The sequence below is a fragment of the Acomys minous genome, assembly GCF_964271855.1.
Source record: "Acomys minous genome assembly, chromosome: 8".
Classification (NCBI taxonomy): Eukaryota; Metazoa; Chordata; class Mammalia; order Rodentia; family Muridae; genus Acomys; species Acomys minous.
In genome coordinates this window covers 14,688,977-14,707,234 of record NC_140489.1, presented here as the reverse complement: position 1 = coordinate 14,707,234, position 18,258 = coordinate 14,688,977, and the positions used below count along the sequence as shown (strand labels likewise).

Below are 18,258 nucleotides of genomic sequence, written 5' to 3'. Positions count from 1 at the left end.
ACATGAGGAGCTGCATTAAGGGGTCCCAGCACTGGGAAGGCTGAGAACCACTGCCTACATGCAGAGGGTCAGCTGACAGGAGGGAGCTGATGAAGACCTGCTGGACACGTGCTGGTCAGAACAATTCCCTCAAGTGTGGGCAAGGAACAGAGAGCGCTCTCCAGAGGGCTAGCCTGAGAGCCCAGGGCATCTGGTGAGCTAAGCTCCTGGCCCAGGTGCAGGTGAACTGGGTTTACTCCCCCCAGGCCCTGCTGCAAGGTGTGGTGAGTTCTCTGTCCTGCCCCTTCAGGACTGTATATTAGGGAGGTAAGGAACTAGATGAGTTCCTTACTATGGCGTCTGCACCATCAGGTCCCCAGGGGTCTCCCCCAGTCAAACTGTTCTGCTTAGAAGCTGGTATTTATCAGGATGAGAACAAGAGAATCTGGGTTATTGTAAATGTGAAACTTAGTCACCCTCAGGAAGATCATAAAATGGTAAGTTTTAGGGCTCCACAAAGGCTGCACCGTTACCGGTATGTTTGTAGGTGTGTGTGTGTGTGTGTGTGTGTGTGTGTGTGTGTGTGTGTGTGTGTGTGTGTGTGTTTAGGAGCTATTTTTACTGTGTCATGAAATAGCTGACACTTGTCCCTGAACAAGTGGGTCTGTTCTTAGTCCCAACCTCTGAAGCTCCTGCTTTGGGGGCCTCACAGGCACAGGCTGATCTACAGGTGATGGGAGTCCTTGTGCGGAGGCTGAGATGCAGGTGGTCAGAGGGAGCCAGCTGGGAGAGCTTTACAGACAGCTGGGCTTTGTGGAAATTTCTAGGTATCAAAACTAACCTCCAAAGACAAACTGTTTTTCAAGGGCCAAGCCCCTGTCTTGGTGTGGCAGAGAGTGTTGGTCCCCTCCCCTGTACTAAGGGAGGTGTTGGGATGTGGTGGGGCAGGTACTGCAGTGGCGTTAGGTCTGATGGTTGTGCCTCTTAACGTATCAAAGTGGACTCTGGCTGCCAGGTTCTCCCTGTGTCCCCCAGAGGCTATGTGTGTCCAGTGTGCCTGGCATCCCCTGCCCCCTACCCTAACCTTCTCCAGGTGCAGCCCCTCTGGCCCCTGAGTAACTCAGCCATTTTGGCTGTGCCAGTTTCTGGGCCCAGCTGTCTTGATTGGATTCTCCTCTGTCATCTCTCCCCTTCCCTCCTCTCCCCTCCTTACCTCCTCACTCCCTTCGCCTCCTCCCTTGTCCCAGCTGAGGTTTTGCTCACTGGACTCTCTCAGGTTCCTCAGTGGCTCTGTTCTCCCTCTTATCTACAGCAAACCTTCCTCTCCACCACATCCAGCAAGGTCCTGTCCTTCCTTGTTTCCCTTTTCCTTATGTTCATCTGGTGCCAACTTTGATATGTTAGCGGACACCTCAGTTAGCCTTTGGTCTCTGGTTTGAGGACCTAAGAAGGGAATAATTCACCTGTAATTCCATAACCAATAGACAACTAGATCAGTGTTTTCTTTAAGCCTATACCAAATAAAGCATCAAAAAGTTCTGGATCAAGTATTTTCAGTTAAAGAACAAAAGAGAGAGACCTAGAGAGAATTCTGTTAGTGAGGGTGTGATGTAGCAGATTCCATGGGAAATTGTGTGTAGTCAATTAAACCCAAACACTCACAAGCCCGGCCACCATACTACAATGAGGGCCAGGCTGTGCTAAAGCTGCTACTGGTCCCAGTGTGCAGAGAGGAACCGTGCAGGAACCAGATGAGCTTCTTGTAGAGTTGAGTTTGAAAGGAGGAGGATCTGATGGCTGCTGGGAAAGGATGCAGCTCAGGACCCAGGCAGAGCTTTGCTGAGGGACACATCCAGTGGGTGCCCTGTGGATGATGTCACAGACTGAAAGCACTGTGGTGGGAGGAGGGAGAGTGACTGGAGAGACTCTGGAAAAGAGCTGGGGTTGTCCTGTGACTGTGCTGGCCACCATTCACAGTGGCCAGAGAAAGGCTTTCATAGGAATATAAAGATTGGAGTAATTTAGGCACGGTCAACCCTTGAATCATTTCCCTAATTAAGATAATTCTTTAGTTTCTCTCTGTCTGTCTTTTTCTAAATAATTTGTACTGAAGATTGAACTCAGCACCTTGCAATGTGCTAGTGAATCTCCAGAACTGAGGCACATCCCAGACTTTTAAAAAAATTTATTTATTTATTTATTTATTTATTTATAACATATACAGTGCTCTGCCTGCATGTACACCTGCAGGCCAGAGGAGGGCATCAGATCACATTATAGATGGCTGTGAGCCACCATGTGGTAGCTGGCAATTGAACTCAGTACCTTTGGAAGAGCAGTCAGTGCTCTTAACCACAGAGCCATGTCTCCATCCCTGCCACCTCCCTTTTTAAATACTCTAACAGGATCTCTCTAAATTGAACAGGTTGGTGTTCCACTCACTTTGTAGTGCAGACAGGAGTGGGGTTTGTGATCCTCTTGCCTCATCCTTTCTGAGCAGTTTGGGATTCCAAGTCACAGTACCAGGGCGAGCATTTCACTTCTCTTTCTTCCTCCCTTGTTTTGTTCCTCCCTCTCCCTCTCCTCTCTCTCTCTATTCCTTCGCCTCTCCCACCTCCCCCCACTGCCTCCCCTATCTTTCTTAGCATTTTAACAAACAGGAAAAAATATAGGTTGCATTTTAGCATTTTAACTGTGGCTACATTGTGGGAGATGCATTGGCGATGTGCAGATGGCTGGGGTGAGTTGTGAACCAGACAGCAGCAGAGGACCAGACACATCCCATGTTCTGTGGAAGAAGACAGAGGTGTTGAAGACAAGTCTGAGGTCAGGCTGTTGAAACATATACCTCTGACCTTAACCCTTGCAGCAAACAAGCTAGGGTGGTACCCAGCCATGCTGATGGAATCCTGCCTCTAATGAATTGATTCCACTCTAGTCTCCTCGGCTTGAGGTCAGTAAGACTGTCTACTTGTGGCTGGTGAGCAGAATGGAATTGGTTAAGATGTTTGCGCGGCCCATGAACTTGGCCATTCTACCTATGGTCTGGGAGTTAAACACTACAGCATCATACTTGGGATCAAACTTCACATCCTGGAGATTAATGGATCATTCTCAGGCAAGTGTTTGGTACTTTAAGATGAATGCTGCAGCAGTTATCAAATGCTTTTCATCCTGTCCAGACACAGAAAGGCTCTTGTCTCTCCCTCAACAAATTCTTCCTTCAAGGGCTCCTTTTAGATCCCTTGGCCCATTTTGAGAAAGGGATTTGGTGAAGGTGTGGGTTGTATGACAAAAGTTTTCCTGGGACAAAAACATGGACTTGTCAACTCACTCTATATAGGGAACCCACAACAGACTCATGTATGGAGACCACCAAGGCTGGTCTTGGTGAACCCATAGAGTTTATGGGGGCTCACTTGTAGGAATATTGATAAGGAGTCACTAAAGGAGCAGAAATGATTCAAAGGCAACTGCATCACCAAAGCCACCCCACAAGGGTGACAGACAGCTCACATGAGTAGGGACCCTAGAGCACACTGCACAGCCTACAGGCAGCTCAGCAGGTTGCAGTGCAGTGTCTTGTCCAGGTCCCTCAGCTGTCTAAAGCTCTGCAGGCAGCTTGGCTGGTTTCTGCTGCTTCTGGGGTCTCTGGTCTGAGTCCTTGCTGCTTGGCTTTGCTTCCTCTGGCAGATGGGGGCGAGGTGAATCTGTTCAGTTTCAGGGAGTCCTTGAGGATACTTTTGTTGTTGTTTACCTTCCTGTCCAAGGAGGAGGCTGTGGTACAACGGAGGGGAACAGGGATGGGGGAGGAGAGAGAATGCTTGTGGGCACACATGTGGGCACCTCTGCCCAGTGTGTTGGGTGTGGAAGTAATGCTCCCCTCTAGCTATGGGACCACAACACGTCTCCTTTTGCCCCTTACCCCTTCCTGACACCTCAGGTCTGCATGGGTCATTGTCTTAGAGCTGGCTAGATTTGTGTCACCCAGGATCCTGATGGCTGTTCTCTCTTGCAGCATGGCGACTCACAGGAACTGGTCCTAAGATTGGAGTATGAAGACAGTCACAGGCTGGCTGGTATGTCAGGGACCACACCCCTCACTGCTGAGGTCCAACAGGCACCAGCAGGCTTTCCCTCTTTATAGGAGGCAGTGCTGGCCTCCCTCCCTGAGCTTTCCTTGTGTGGCCGCCTGTCCATCACCCTGATCCTTTGCATCTGAGCACTGTAAGCACACCCCACAAGAGCAGAGGGCCTCACTGAATCATAGTCACCATTCCTCAACCCTGGGAACATTTCTGGGTGTCCAGGGTTTTTCACAGCTAAGCAAACAGCCTCCAGGTAGTGGAATTGTGGGTGTTAAGACCACAGAGCTCTTGCTGCCATAAGACTGGAACCCTGTGACCATGGCACTCAGGGTTAAATCACTCTGGAGTGCTGTGGGACTATGGCTAGGGGCACCTACACTGGGCATCTGCCCCAGCTTGGCAGCAGCTCTCCCTGCCTGAGTCCCATGGGCAGGCCCAGAGCTGGGCTGGCTGGAGCCCAGACCTTTGGATCTATCCAGCACGCAATTGTTTAGAGAATGACTAATAATCAGTGTGTCCTTTGTCTTTTCCAGCTCTTGGCCTTCCTGCACGCTTTTGCGACAAATGCGCTCAGCAAACTGAGCCCACGCCCTCCTCTGCCTGCTCCTTGACTTCCAAGTATGGCAGTCCTTCCTGCCTGCTCAGATAGGCACTTTAGATGACCTGCTACTGTGTGCCTGGCCTGTGTGTGTCCTGAGGCTGGGGACAGGCTGAAGCTTCTCTTGCCCCATTTGTGCCTCTGGGGTGAACCTCAGAGATGGCACTTGTTAGGACCCTCCTCCCTCCAAATCCTCTGCCTGGGCTCCCAGTACTGTTGTGGTTGGAGATCTGCCCCATTTCTCCTCAGGTGGCTCTGGTCTCTAGGTTCCTGAGGAGCAGGTATGGATAGGGAGTCCAGGCCCTGTGTGCCTGGAGCTGCTAACACTGGCTGGAAGTCCACCTGGTGCTGGGTAGAGGACACTGTGCTCAGTAGCTTGAGGGCACAGTGCGACATGGACAGGGGGCTCCTGAGTGCTCTGACAAATTCAGATCCCTGGCTCTCACAAATGATGCTGAGCCTAACCCTAGTGAACCCCCAAGCTTGTTTTTCAACTAATTAAACTTTACTGCTTTTATTTAGATTCTGTGTTGTACAGTATGTCTTTACCAACATTACAGTAAAAAGCAGAAGTTGGCTGCCAAAAATTAAAGGAACATTTAGTGACCTCCTCTAGAAATTTCCACATTAGGCAGAGTGGTCTGTGGTCCATTTGGGCAGCAGCGTACCTGGGGAAGGTCTAGAAGGGAGGCAGCCTGGGAGCTGGATGAAGCTGGGCTGACACCAGGTCAGAGGGTGTAGTGCCACATGGAGGAAGAGGAATGGTCAGTGACAGGTGACAATGTGTCACTGTAGGAGGCACACAGGAATGCTCCATTTTCCAGAGGGAGACAGTGTCCTCGCATGTGAGGACACCAGATGATCAAGGAAGTAGCAGGTAGGGGACAGAGGCCAGGTGCTGTGAAATTGTCCTTCATCTGACGCAAAGGAAAGGAAGGCACTCCCTGCCTCACAGGATTCACAAGAAGCTGCCACAGACAGAAGCCCTAACTTTACAGAGTGAATCTCTAAAGGCCCTTACAGGGCTGGTGCTGGAGCTCAGTTGCTAGTGTGTCTGTTTAGCACACAGAGCTGTAAGTTCTATCTCTCAGGATGGCACAACCAAGGGATCAAAACACTGTGTTAGCAAGTGCTGGGATCTCAGCTTGGGGAGAGGGAGGCCAGAAAATCAGAAGTTCAAGTTGATCCTTAGATATGTAGTGAGTTCAAAGCCGGCCTGGGCTACCTGAGACCTCTTTTGGGGTTGTTCAGTTTATTTGTTTTTTGGTGGTTGAAGAAATGTGTGTGTGTGGGGGGGTGGTCTGTATGTGTCTCTGTGTGTCTGTGTGTCCCTAGCTATTCTGGAACTATCTCTGTAGACTTTGCTGGCCTTTAATTCACAGAGATCCACTTGCCCCTGCCTCCCCAGTGCTGGATTGATGGTGTTTGCTACCATTTTCTGATTGAGACCTTGTCCTTAAAGAAAGTATTTGTCGAAAAATAGGGAAATATGTTCATGACTTAGGGAAAGGAAAACCACACAACAAGACAACTGAGCAGATTGTAAGATCAGCCCTGAAGTTCACCTTCACCAGTGGCTCTAGGGGTTTCTCTGAGACAGAGAGATGAGCAGAGGGCAGGGACTCACACAAGAGGAGACAGGACCACAGGGAGGAGGATGGCAGGTTTTCAAACCCAGAGATGTTTTCCCTTGTGCTGGGTAATAAGTCTGGGTCTTGGAGACAATTCTGGATATAGGCAGATGTCTGGTAGGTCTGATATCAACCCAAGGCACTCTTTGGGCCTGTATGTGGAGCAGGATTTCAGAAGTGGCCTTTCAGGACAGTTGGGTCATATTCTGCTATGTCATGAAATGTTCTGGTGAGCACACAGGGTGAACATACATCCCTGCCCTCTGCCCACTGGACTACAGATGTGTCTAGACACTGCCACATTACCGTGGGTTGGGAGTTGAGGTTGCTTCCAGCTGACAATTCTGCCCTTGTGATGTACTGGTCCATGTGGGCAAAGGGTGAGTCTAGGGAGTTCTCTCAGCATTTGTCCCAAGGTGCATGCAGGAATGACCTCAACCAGAAGCCTGATACTGCCTCTTCCTGTGGGAACATGCATTGATGGCAGACCCTGGTCTCTAGGAAACCCTGCTCCCCTCTTTAGCCTGTTGCCTAGGTACAGAGTGACTTAGGGTGCTACTGAGGCATGGCTCTCGGTGCACCTTGAATGTATTTCCAAAGAGAACTGAGAGGGAAGAGCACACTGGGCAGAGTCCTCTCCATGGGCTGCAGGTCTGAATGGAATAAAAACCAGGGAGAAGGAGAGCCAGCTGAGATCCAGCCTCCCCAGCTTTGCCTCCTGCTCACCCTGAAGTGAACAGCTTCCCCTACTGCAAACTCCTGCTGCCTGCATGGCCTGCTCTAGTGAGAATGTTCCCTGGCCTTGAGGGTGAGCTGCTCAATTCCTCCTCAGAAACAAGGGGACCCAGCGCTTGGTGGAGGAGACAGTTCCACCCAAGCCTGGACTTGGAGGAAATAGGGAAGACACTGTCCATCTTAAAGGAACAGATCCAAGACCATATTACTCCAAGGAGAACAGCATCTGCTAGAAGAAACAAGACCTGGACAAGCAGGCGGTGGGAGAGGAGAACTGGGAGTTTGTGTTAGTTCACTGCTGTGGCCAAATATCCAGATGTCAACGACTTGAGAAAGAGAAAGGACTTGTCTGGTTTGTGCAGGGCTGTGGGAAGCACTTCAGTTCATATCACTGTGAGGCAGGGCATGGAGGAAGGGAAGGCGTTCCTGTTTTCTCCTTCCCTCCTTTATTCATCTGGAACTCACAGCCCATGGGATATATGCATACATTCATGATGTGCCTTACCCCAAACACCCTAGAGGTATGCCTCAGTTTCCCAAGTGAGGTGAGTCCAGTCAAAAAGGAAACCATCACAGGATGAGTTAGAAAACTAGCCAAGTCCCATTTCCTCTCTGGTGGTTAGACTTGAGAGATATTTTTGAGGAGGCAAAAAGCAGTTTACTAATTATATAACAAGCCCTGAAAAGTGGTGGTGGGTATGAGGTGTATAACCTCACCTACCTGTAAGTATATATAGCATCTAGCAAGTTATTTATTTATAAATTCAAGGTATGAACACCCAAGCTCTTCTTTATATACAAAGTCAGGAAAAAAGTACTGAAAAAAAACTGTGAAGCTGATTTTAAAACATTAATCCTGCCAGCAAGCCTCCAATCCCAGCACTGAAGAGGCAGAGGCAAGGAGTTCTGTGAGAGTTCAAGGCCAGCCTGGTCTAGAGTGGGAGTCCAGGACAGCCAGGGAGTTACAGAGAAAAATACCTGTCTTATAACAAAACTAAACTAAACACAACAAAGTAAAACCAAAGGGAAAAAATAAATTGAAAACCCCAAAAACTGCTAGAAAGGGAGAGCGGAGAAGCCTTTGATGGAAAGAGGCTAGATTGTAGACTAGTCGTGTGACCTGGGCATTTCACTTCTACACTTCAGTTCCTTTATATATAAAATTGAAATAATGATAATAAAGCTAGCAGACAAGGATTAGTATAATAGCCCATGATGACATTTCAAACCCTTTCAGATAAAGGTGTATTTTGTGAACTAATTCATAAGTACAGTAAAACCAAACTTAGATTTTTTACTTACATTATCTGATCCTGAAATTACTGTGAAAGTTGTGTGTGTTAGAAATGTCAACCTTCTGGGAGAGAAGAGAGGGAGGGTAGAGAAGCAGCATAGACACGACACAGTGACGCTCGGCAGGTAGAGTCTCATCCACTGCCTGCTAAGGACCTGGGCAGCCAGGCACAGAGAGGCTAAGAGAGAGGCTGGCGCACACACAGGAATGGGGTGCACAAATGAAGGGCGGAGAATGTGGAGTCCAACACACCCCACGTTTGCAGAAAGGTTAGTCTGTGCTAAAGACACTGACAGGCAATGAGTACAAGCATCTTTCACATCTTGTTTCTTGCTGACCCTGCCTAGAAGATGACAGCGCTAACCCAGAGGTAAGATGCACCATTAACGCCAGGGATGGGGACCCAGGCTCACTGTTCACTCTTGTCAAAATTGACCTAACATCTGATGAGAAACAAGTTAAAGAGGAGGCTCTTCTGGCTCATGGTTTGAGGAGATACAGTGCATCAGGGTGAGGAAGGCATCCTGGGAGGTGGTGGGAGGTGGTGGCGGGGATGTGAGGTTGCCTGCTCCCATCTTGGTGAATCAGGCAGCAAGGAGAGACAGAGAGGTCAGAGCCTTTGTCACAGGAGCCTGACCATTGTGTGGTCTCTGCACACCCTCAGTTCCCTCTGTGTTTCTCCATCCACTGCTGCTGGCTCACTTCCCATCCAGCCATGCCTTGTGCTTTAGGCGCTCTACCTCAGTGTGCCTGGTGTTTAGGCCCAGTCACCTGGAGTGGCTGAGCAAGGTGTGCTCACAGCACAGTGCCCCTCTTTCAGCCTCCAAAGGCCAGCACAGTGCCACTTTCTGTGGTCTGGAACCCCCTGCAACCAACCACACTTTATACCAGTGGTTTGTGAAGGATTTCCTCCGCAGGTGGAGCTCAGCTTTGCTACACAGGAACTTAAACAGGGCCAGAACCTGGAGGCTGGATCTGATTACTACTTGCTCCCCCTGGTTTGCTCAGTCTTCTTTCTTACAGAACCCAGGACCCAGCTTAAGGAATGGCCCCACCACAATGGGCTGTGCCCTCTCCCATCAATAACTAATTAAGAATATGCACCGTTGGCTGGCCCACAGCCTGATTCTATGGAGGCATTTTCTTAACTGATGTCCCTTCCTTTCATGTGGTCCTAACCTATGTCAAGTTAACACAAAACTAGCCAGGACTCCTAGGAATTGCCTGACATGAGTTTCGGGGTGGAGATCAGTTGATAGGATGTTGTGTAGCATTTGCAAAACAATGGGTTGGATTGCTTGACCACACAGAACTGGGCACGGTGATGTAATCCCAGCACTGGAGAGGCTGAGGCAGGAGAATGAGGAATTGATGGTCATCCTCAGCTACAATGTGTGTTTGAGGACAACTTGGGCTGCGTGAGACACTGCAGAGAGATGAAGGAAGGAAAGGAGGGAGGAAGGGAAGGAGGGAAAGAAGGATGGAAGGAAGGAAGGTAGGAAAGAAGGAAGAAAGAAATGGGGAGGAGGATGAAAAAGATGGAGACACAGGTGTTCCACATGATCTGGGCCAGGATGGGAAGAATCTGGCTTTTGGGCTCTCAAAGGAGAAGGACATATTGACCAGGTCTTCAGAGCACAGGGTGCAGACATCACCAGGCTGCTTTAGGTCAGTCCTCCTGTGACCTCAGCAAAGCAGAGCAAAAGAGATGGCCAGATTATGGGGCCATCCGAATCTAGGGCCAATGGCAAAGCTTGGAAGAAACACTGTGGTCCCATGCCAGACACCAGCACATTTTACTTGATCCTGATCACAAACATCTGAGGTGTGTCTACTTGTTTTCCAGGAGAAGGAATTTACCCCAGGAGGGTCTTGCCCAGATAACCCCAGGGCACCTCTTCTCAATGGTGGGTAGAAATCCTCTTTGCAAACCTCTATCTCCCCAAATACTTACATTGGCTATCATAACAGTAGCAAAGTTACAGTTTGATGTAGCAAGGAAAATAAGTATGGTTGGGGGTCACCCCAACATGAGGAGCTGCATTAAGGGGTCCCAGCACTGGGAAGGCTGAGAACCACTGCCTACATGCAGAGGGTCAGCTGACAGGAGGGAGCTGATGAAGACCTGCTGGACACGTGCTGGTCAGAACAATTCCCTCAAGTGTGGGCAAGGGACAGAGAGAGCTCTCCAGAGGGCTAGCCTGAGAGCCCAGGGCATCTGGTGAGCTGAGCTCCTGGCCCGGGTGCAGGTGAACTGGGTTTACTCCCCCCAGGCCCTGCTGCAAGGTGTGTTGAGTTCTCTGTCCTGCCCCTTCAGGACTGTATATTAGGGAGGTAAGAAATTAGATGAGCTCCTTACTATGGCTTCTGCACCATCAGGTCCCCAGGGGTTTCCCCCAGTCAAACTGTTCTGCTTAAGCCCTGGAGTTTATAAGGATGAGAACAACAGGATCTGGGTGGTTGTTAAAATGGATCTTTTGTCAAGATGGGAAGAAACCACAGCGGTGAGTCCTGGGCTCCAGACAAACTGTACCCTTACAAGTATCATTGTGAATTAGGGTGAGTGAGTGAGTGTGTGTGTGTGTGTGTGTGTGTGTGTGTGTGTGTGTGTGTGTGTTGAGGAGGTGTAATCATCCTGTCAGAAAATAGCTGACACTGTTACCTGAAAAGAAAAATGTGTATTCTTAGCCCAGTCCCTGGAGTCCCTGCTTGGAGGCCTCACAGGCACAGGCTTCTGCACAGATGAAGGGAGCCCTTGTGCTGAGGCCTGAGGTGCAGGTGGTCAGAGGGAGCCAGCTGGGAGAGCTTTACAGACAGCTGGGCTTTGTGGAAATTTCTAGGTATCAAAACTAACCTCCAAAGACAAACGGTTTTTCAAGGGCAAAGCCCCTGTCTTGGTGTGGCAGAGAGCATTGGTCCCCTCCCCTGTACTGAGGGAGGTGTTGGGATGTGGTGGGGCAGGTACTGCAGTGGCATTAGGTCTGATGGTTGTGCCTCTTAACGTATCAAAGTGGACTCTGGCTGCCAGGTTCTCCCTGTGTCCCCCAGAGGCTATGTGTGTCCAGTGTGCCTGGCATCCCCTGCCCCCTACCCTAACCTTCTCCAGGTGCAGCCCCTCTGGCCCCTGAGTAACTCAGCCATTTTGGCTGTGCCAGTTTCTTGGCCCAGCTGAGGTTATGCTCACTGGACTCTCTCAGGTTCCTCAGTGGTTCTGTTCTCCCTCTTATCTACAGCAAACCTTCCTCTCCACCACATCCAGCAAGGTCCTGTCCTTCCTTGTTTCCCTTTTCCTTATGTTCATCTGGTGCCAACTTTGATATGTTAGCGGACACCTCAGTTAGCCTTTGGTCTCTGGTTTGGGGACCTAAGAAGGGAATAATTCACCTGTAATTCCATAACCAATAAACAACTAGATCAGTGCTTTCTTTAAGCCTTTACCAAATAAAGCATCGAAAAGTTCTGGATCAAGTATTTTCAGTTAAAGAACAAAAGAGAGAGACCTAGAGAGAATTCTGTTAGTGAGGGTGTGATGTAGCAGATTCCATGGGAAAGTGTGTGTGGTCAATTAAACCCAAACACTCACAAGCCCGGCCACCATACTACAATGAGGGCCAGGCTGTGCTAAAGCAGCCACTGGTCCCAAGTGTGCAGAGAGGAACCGTGCAGGAACCAGATGAGCTTCTTGTAGAGTTGAGTTTGAAAGGAGGAGAATCTCATGGCTGCTGGGAAAGGATGCAGCTCAGGACCCAGGCAGAGCTTTGCTGAGGGACACATCCAGTGGGTGCCCTGTGGATGATGTCACAGACTGAAAGCACTGTGGTGGGAGGAGGGGGAGTGACTGGAGAGACTCTGGAAAAGAGCTGGGGTTGTCCTGTGACTGTGCTGGCCACTAGCCACTGTGGCCACGAAAGGATTCCATAGGAATACAAAGATAGGAGTAGTTGAGGCAAGGATAGCCCCAGAATCATTTCCCTAATTAAAATAATCCTTATTTTCTTTCTTTGTTTCTTTCTTTCTTTCTTTCTGTCTGTCTGTCTCTGTCTCTCTCTTTCTTAAAATAACATGTACTCGGGTTAGCACCCAGAACCTTACAACATGTTATGAAATCTTTACATTTGAGGCAGGCCCAGCTTCCTTTTACTTTTTATAGTGCAATGGGGCCTCAGTAAAGTGAACAGGTTGGTCTTGAACTCACTCTGCTCTGCAGCCATGACTGGAGCCTGGGATCCTCCGGCTTCAACCTCCTGAGCAGTTTGGGCTCCACGTTGCAATCCCAGGCCCAGCACTTCACTTCTCTTTCCCCCTCCTTTTGTCTTGTCCCTTCCTCTATTTCCTTCTGTCTCTCTCTGTCTCCCCTCATCTCTCTTTGTATATTAAAAGGAAAAAAATAGGTTGTATTGTTCAATTTTCACACACACACACACACACACACACACACAGAGAGAGAGAGAGAGAGAGAGAGAGAGAGAGAGAGAGAGAGAGAGACAGAGACAGAGAGAGAGAGAGAGAGAGAGAGAGAGAGAGAGAGAGAGAGAGAGAGACACGCACTTGCACACATCAGAACCAGGTACATCTCTGCATAATCAAGGTCAGATTGGCTTATATAGACTGTTCTAGGACAGCCAGACTACACACAGAGATCCTATCTGAAATAAGTAAAATATCTTAGAAACAAACAAGCAAAAACCTAAGAGCCCAAATTAGGATCTCAGCAGCCACATGAAAAGTCATCTGTGGCTTTGCTACCTGAACTTCAGTGCTTTGGAGACTCTAGTCAGAGATGCTACAGCAAAGGCATGACAGAGAGAGTGATGCAGCAGACATCTGAGTCCCTCTTGGCCTCACAGGCTGAGATATTTTCTTTCTTTTTTTTAAATTTCTTTTTTTTATTAATTTATTCTTGTTACATCTCAATGGTTATCCCATCCCTTGTATCCTCCCCTTCTTCCCTCCCTCCCATTTTCCTCTTATTCCCCTCCCCTATGACTGTTCCTGAGGGGGATTACCTCCCCCTGTATATGCTCATAGGGTATCAAGTCTCTTCTTGGTAACCTGCTGTCCTTCCTCTGAGTGCCACCAGGTCTCCCCCTCCAGGGGACATGGTCAAATGTGAGACACCAGAGTACGTGAGAAAGTCATATCCCACTCTCCACTCTACTGTGGAGACTGATCTGACCATTGTCTAGATCTGGGTAGGGGTTTAAAGTTACCGCCTGTATTGTCCTTGGCTGGTGCCTTAGTTTGAGCAGGACCCCTGGGCCCAAATCTGCCTACCATAATGTTCTACTTGTAGGTTTCTAGGACCCTCTGGATCCTTCTACTTTGCTATTCTCCCATGCTTCTCTCATCCAGAGTCTCCATAGGATGTCCTCCCCTCTGTCCTAGTTTCCTGGTAAGTGAAGGCTTTCGTCGAATATGTCCCTTGGGCTAGTATGCAGATATAAGTGAGTATATACCATTTGAGTCTTTCTGATTCTGGCTTACCTCACTCATTATGCTCATTTCTAGCTCAATCCATTTGTCCACAAATTTCAGGAATTCTTTGTTTTTAATAGCTGAGTAGTATTCCATAGTGTATATGTACCACAGTTTCTTTATCCATTCTTCTACTGAGGGACACTTAGGCTGTTTCCATGTTCTGGCTATTATGAATAAGGCTGCTATGAACATGGTTGAGCAAATTTTCTTGTGTGCTGGAGCATCTTCTGGCTATATTCCAAGGAGTGGAAAAGCTGGGTCTTGAGGAAGCCCTATTCCCAGTTTTCTGAGATAGCACCAGATAGATTTCCAAAGTGGCTGTACTAGTTTGCATTCCCTCCAGCAATGAAGGAGTGTTCCTCTCTCCCCACATCCTCGCCAGCATGTGGTGTCGCTTGAATTTTTGATCTTAGCCATTCTGATGGGTGTAAGATGGAATCTCAGAGTTGTTTTGATTTGCATTTCCCTGATGACTAAGGAGGTTGAGCATTTCTTTAAGTGTTTCTCAGCCATTGGATATTCCTCCGTTGAGAATTCTCTGTTTAGTTCCAAGCCCCATTTCTCAGTTGGGTTATTTGGTTTGGTGGTGTTTAATTTCTTGAGTTTTTATATATTTTGGATATTAGACCTTTGTCAGATGTAGGGTTGTTGAAGATCTTTTCCCAGTCTGTAGGCTGTCGCTTTGTTCGCTTGACAGTGTCTCCTGCCTTACAGAAGCTTCTCAGTCTCATGAGGTCCCATTTATTAATTGTTGACATTATGGCCTGGGCTGCAGGCTGGCATATTTTCACACACCACACTCACATGTATGTTTGCCGTGTGTGTGTGAGTGTAAGGGTTCACACACACAACTGCTTGCAGGATGGGACAGGGTCATCCCAGTGTGATCTCAGCAGGAATCACCATCCTTTTTCATCATAGGCCTCAGAGGCGAGCTTTCCATTCTGAAGAAACTGAGGACTTAGGAATGCTGCCTTAGTGCTAAAGCATTCCCGAGACAACAGTAGTTTTGATTAAAACTTTATTTAATGCAACAGCAGCTGACAAGCCTACTTGGGCCCTGCCCCTTCTTTGCTATTTCCCTTCCATCTAAAGTCAGAACACAGAAAGAAGAGACAGACTTTGCAGATATTAGGGTGGTAACCAGTAAAATGACATGCCACAGTGAGAGAGAAGAAAGTGTATGCCTTACCTCATAAAAATGAAGGCATTTATTGGGAAGACAGCGGTGGGAAGTCTGTGACAGGCTTTCTGGATCATAGACTTCAGTTATGGTCATAACCAGTCTTCTTTGTAGCTTTCTGTGTTGTCTTGGATTTACATTTTGCATTATTTGGGCAAATGAAGCTCACCATCAATAATAAAGTGCATTTGTTTTGGTAAAGCCATTGTCCCCTGGTGCTGGGATATGGGTGCATGCCTGTTTGCATGTGCACAAGCAGTGAGAGGTGCTGCTGGGCTGGAAACTGAGGCTACATTGTGGGAGATGCATAGGGGTTGAGCAGGCATGGCTGGAGCGAGTCCTGGGCCAGAGACAACAGCAGAGGACCAGACATCCCAAGTCCTGGGGAGGAAGACAGAGGTGCTGGAGATAAGGCTGAGGTTCGGATTTGAAAACATGTACCTCTGACCTTGACCCTTGCATCAAACAAGCTAGGCTGGTACCCAGGCATGGCTGATGGAATTGTGTCATTAATGTATCCTTTCCACCCTAGCCTCCTCGACTTATTGTGGGTGGGACTGTCTACTTGTCACTGGTGAGTGAAACAGAAGTGGTTTATTCAGTGCCATGGCCCCTGGACTTGGCCATTCTTCCCATGTACTGGGGGTTAACTGCTGTGGTAACATACGTGGGATCAAACTTCACCACCTGGACATTAGTGGAACATACTCAAGTAAGTGTTTGGTACTTCAAGGTGAATGCTGCAGCAGGTATCAGATGTTTTTCATCCTGTCCAGACACAGAAAGGTTCTTATCTCTCCCTCAACCAATTCTTCCTTCAAGGTCCCTTGGTCCATTTTGAGTAGAGGATTTGGTGGAGGTGTGATTTGTATGACAAAAGTTTTCCTGGGACAAAAACATGTATTTGTCTACTCACTCCATATAGAGAACACACAACAGACTCATGTATGGAGACCACCGAGGTTGGTCTTGGTGAACCCATAGAGTTTATGGGGCTCACTTGTAGGAATATTGATAAGGGGTCACTAAAGGAGCAGAAATGATTCAAAGGCAACTGGATTACCAAAGCCACCCCCACAAGGGTGACAGACAGCTCACAGGAGCTGGGTCCCTGGAGCACACTGCACAGTCTACAGGCAGCTCAGCAGGTTGCAGTGCAGTGTCTTGTCCAGGTCCCTCAGCTGTCTAAAGCTCTGCAGGCAGCTTGGCTGGTTTCTGCTGCTTCTGGGGTCTCTGGTCTGAGTCCTTGCTGCTTGGCTTTGCTTCCTCTGGCAGATGGGGGGCGAGGTGAATCTCTTCAGTTTCAGGAAGTTATTCAGGAATATATTTTTGTTGTTTACCTTCTTGCTTACAGAGGAGGCTGTTACACAAGAGAGGGGGGCAGGGACAAAAGAGGAGAGAGAATGCATGCGGGAAACATGGGGGCACCTCTGTCCAGTGTGTTGAGTGCAGAAATAGTGCTCCCCTCTAGCTATGAGACCCATAGACCAGGTCCCCTTTTGCCCCTTACCCCTGCCTGATGCCTCAGGTCTGAATGGGTCATTGTCTCAGAGCTGGCTAGATTTGTGTCACCCAGGATCCTGATGGCTGTTCTCTCTTGCAGCATGGCAACTCACAGGAACTGGTCCTAAGATTGGAGTATGAAGACAGTCACAGGCTGGCTGGTATGTCAGGGACCACACCCCTCACTGCTGAGGTCCAACAGGCACCAGCAGACTTTCCCTCTTTATAGGAGGCAGTGCTGGCCTCCCTCCCTGAGCTTTCCTTGTGTGGCCGCCTGTCCATCACCCTGATCCTTTGCATCTGAGCACTGTAAGCACACCCCACAAGAGCAGAGGGCCTCATTGAATCATAGTCACCATTCCTCAACCCTGGGAACATTTCTGGGTGTCCAGGGTTTTTCACAGCTAAGCAAACAGCTTCCGGGTAGTGGAATTGTGGGTGTTAAGACCACAGAGCTCTCGCTGCCATAAGACTGGAACCCTGTGACCATGGCCCTCAAGGTTAAATCACTCTGGAGTGCTGTGGGACTACGGCTCAGGAGGACCTACACTGGGCATCTGCCCCAGCTTGGCAGCAGCTCTCCCTGCCTGAGTCCCATGGGCAGGCCCAGAGCTGGGCTGGCTGGAGCCCAGACCTTTGGATCTATCCAGCACGCAATTGTTCAGAGAATGACTAACGATCAGTGTCTCTTTTGTCTTTTCCAGCTCTTGGCCTTCCTGCACGCTTTTGCGACAAATGCGCTCAGCAAACTGAGCCCACGCCCTCCTCTGCCGCTCCTTGACTTCCCAGTATGGCAGTCCTTCCTTCCTGCTCAGATCTGCACTTTAGATGACCTGCTACTGTGTGCCTGACCTGTGTGTGTCCTGAGGCTGGGGACAGGCTGAAGTTTCTCTTGTCCACTTTGTGCCTCTGCAGCGAACCTCAGAGATGGCACTTGTTAGAACCCTCCTCCCTCCAAATCCTCTGCCTGGGCTCCCCATACAGTATGTGATCTACCCCATTTCTCCTCAGGTGGCTCTGGTCTGCAGGTTCCTCAGGAGCAGGTATGAATAGGGAGTCCAGGCCCTGTGTACCTTGACCTACTAACACTGGCCAGAAGTTCACCTAGTGCTGGGTAGAGGACACTCTGCTCAGTAGCTTGAGGGCACAGTAGGACATGACAGGGAGCACCTGAGTACTCCGACAAGTTCAGATCCTGGCTCTTACAAATGATGCTGACCTTAACCCTGTTGAACCCCCAAACTTGATTTTCAACTAATTAAATTTTACTGCTTTTACTTAGATTCTGTGTTGTACAGTATGTCTTTACCAACATTACAGTAAAAAGCAGAAGTTGGCTGCCAAAAATTAAAGGAACATTTAGTGACCTCCTCTAGACATTTCCACATTAGGCAGAGTGGTCTGTGGTCCATTTGGGCAGCAGAGTACCTGGGGAAAGTCTAGAAGGGAGGCAGCCTGGGAGCTGGATGAAGCTGGGCTGACACCAGGTCAGAGGGTGTAGTGCCACATGGAGGAAGAGGAATGGTCAGTGACAGGTGACAATGTGTCACTGTAGGAGGCACAGGAATACACCACATTCCAGAGGGAGACAGTGTTCTTACATGTAAAGACACCAGATGATCAAGGAAGTAGCAGGTAGGGGACAGAGGCCAAGTGCTGTGAAATTGTCCTTCATCTGATGCAAAGGAAAGGAAGGCACTCCCTGCCTCATGAGATTCACAAGAAGCTGCCACAGACAGAAGCCCTAACTTTACAGAATGAATCTCTAA

General features: G+C 48.9%; 2 protein-coding genes across 4 annotated transcripts in view; both read left to right on the top strand.

Moving 5' to 3' along the window:
- The window catches only part of LOC311602826 (protein TCL1B3-like), a 40,539-nt gene extending 25,274 nt beyond the window's left edge, over nucleotides 1–15,265 (top strand). Inside the window, exon 5 of the mRNA XM_084791436.1 lies at nucleotides 15,254–15,265. The gene's annotated coding sequence lies outside the window, so the exon portion shown is untranslated. The remainder of the gene's footprint in view (nucleotides 1–15,253) is intronic.
- On the top strand, nucleotides 271–17,770 carry LOC311602827 (protein TCL1B1-like). 3 transcript variants are annotated; one of them, XM_084791438.1, is made up of 4 exons: nucleotides 276–476; nucleotides 2,918–3,097; nucleotides 16,590–16,650; nucleotides 17,194–17,770. In XM_084791438.1, exons 1-4 carry the CDS (start codon nucleotides 333–335, stop codon nucleotides 17,268–17,270), a joined length of 462 nt encoding a protein of 153 aa, XP_084647564.1. In that variant the 5' UTR covers nucleotides 276–332; the 3' UTR covers nucleotides 17,271–17,770. The 3 variants fall into 3 exon arrangements, 2 of the variants coding, with proteins under 2 accessions (XP_084647564.1, XP_084647563.1); XM_084791437.1 differs by lacking the exons at nucleotides 276–476; nucleotides 2,918–3,097 and adding exons at nucleotides 10,641–10,829; nucleotides 15,519–15,698; XR_014780861.1 differs by lacking the exon at nucleotides 2,918–3,097 and having other exon boundaries at nucleotides 271–476.
- Nucleotides 17,771–18,258: the final 488 nt, after the last annotated feature.

Bases quoted from the DNA above. Each gene is read 5' to 3' on its own strand.
- LOC311602827 (XM_084791438.1), top strand. From the start codon at position 333: ATGGCGTCTGCACCATCAGGTCCCCAGGGGTCTCCCCCAGTCAAACTG. The intron at 477-2,917 runs GTAAGTTTTAGG...ATTCCACTCTAG, and splicing joins CTCAGGAAGATCATAAAATG to TCTCCTCGGCTTGAGGTCAG. The intron at 16,651-17,193 runs GTATGTCAGGGA...TGTCTTTTCCAG, and splicing joins AGACAGTCACAGGCTGGCTG to CTCTTGGCCTTCCTGCACGC.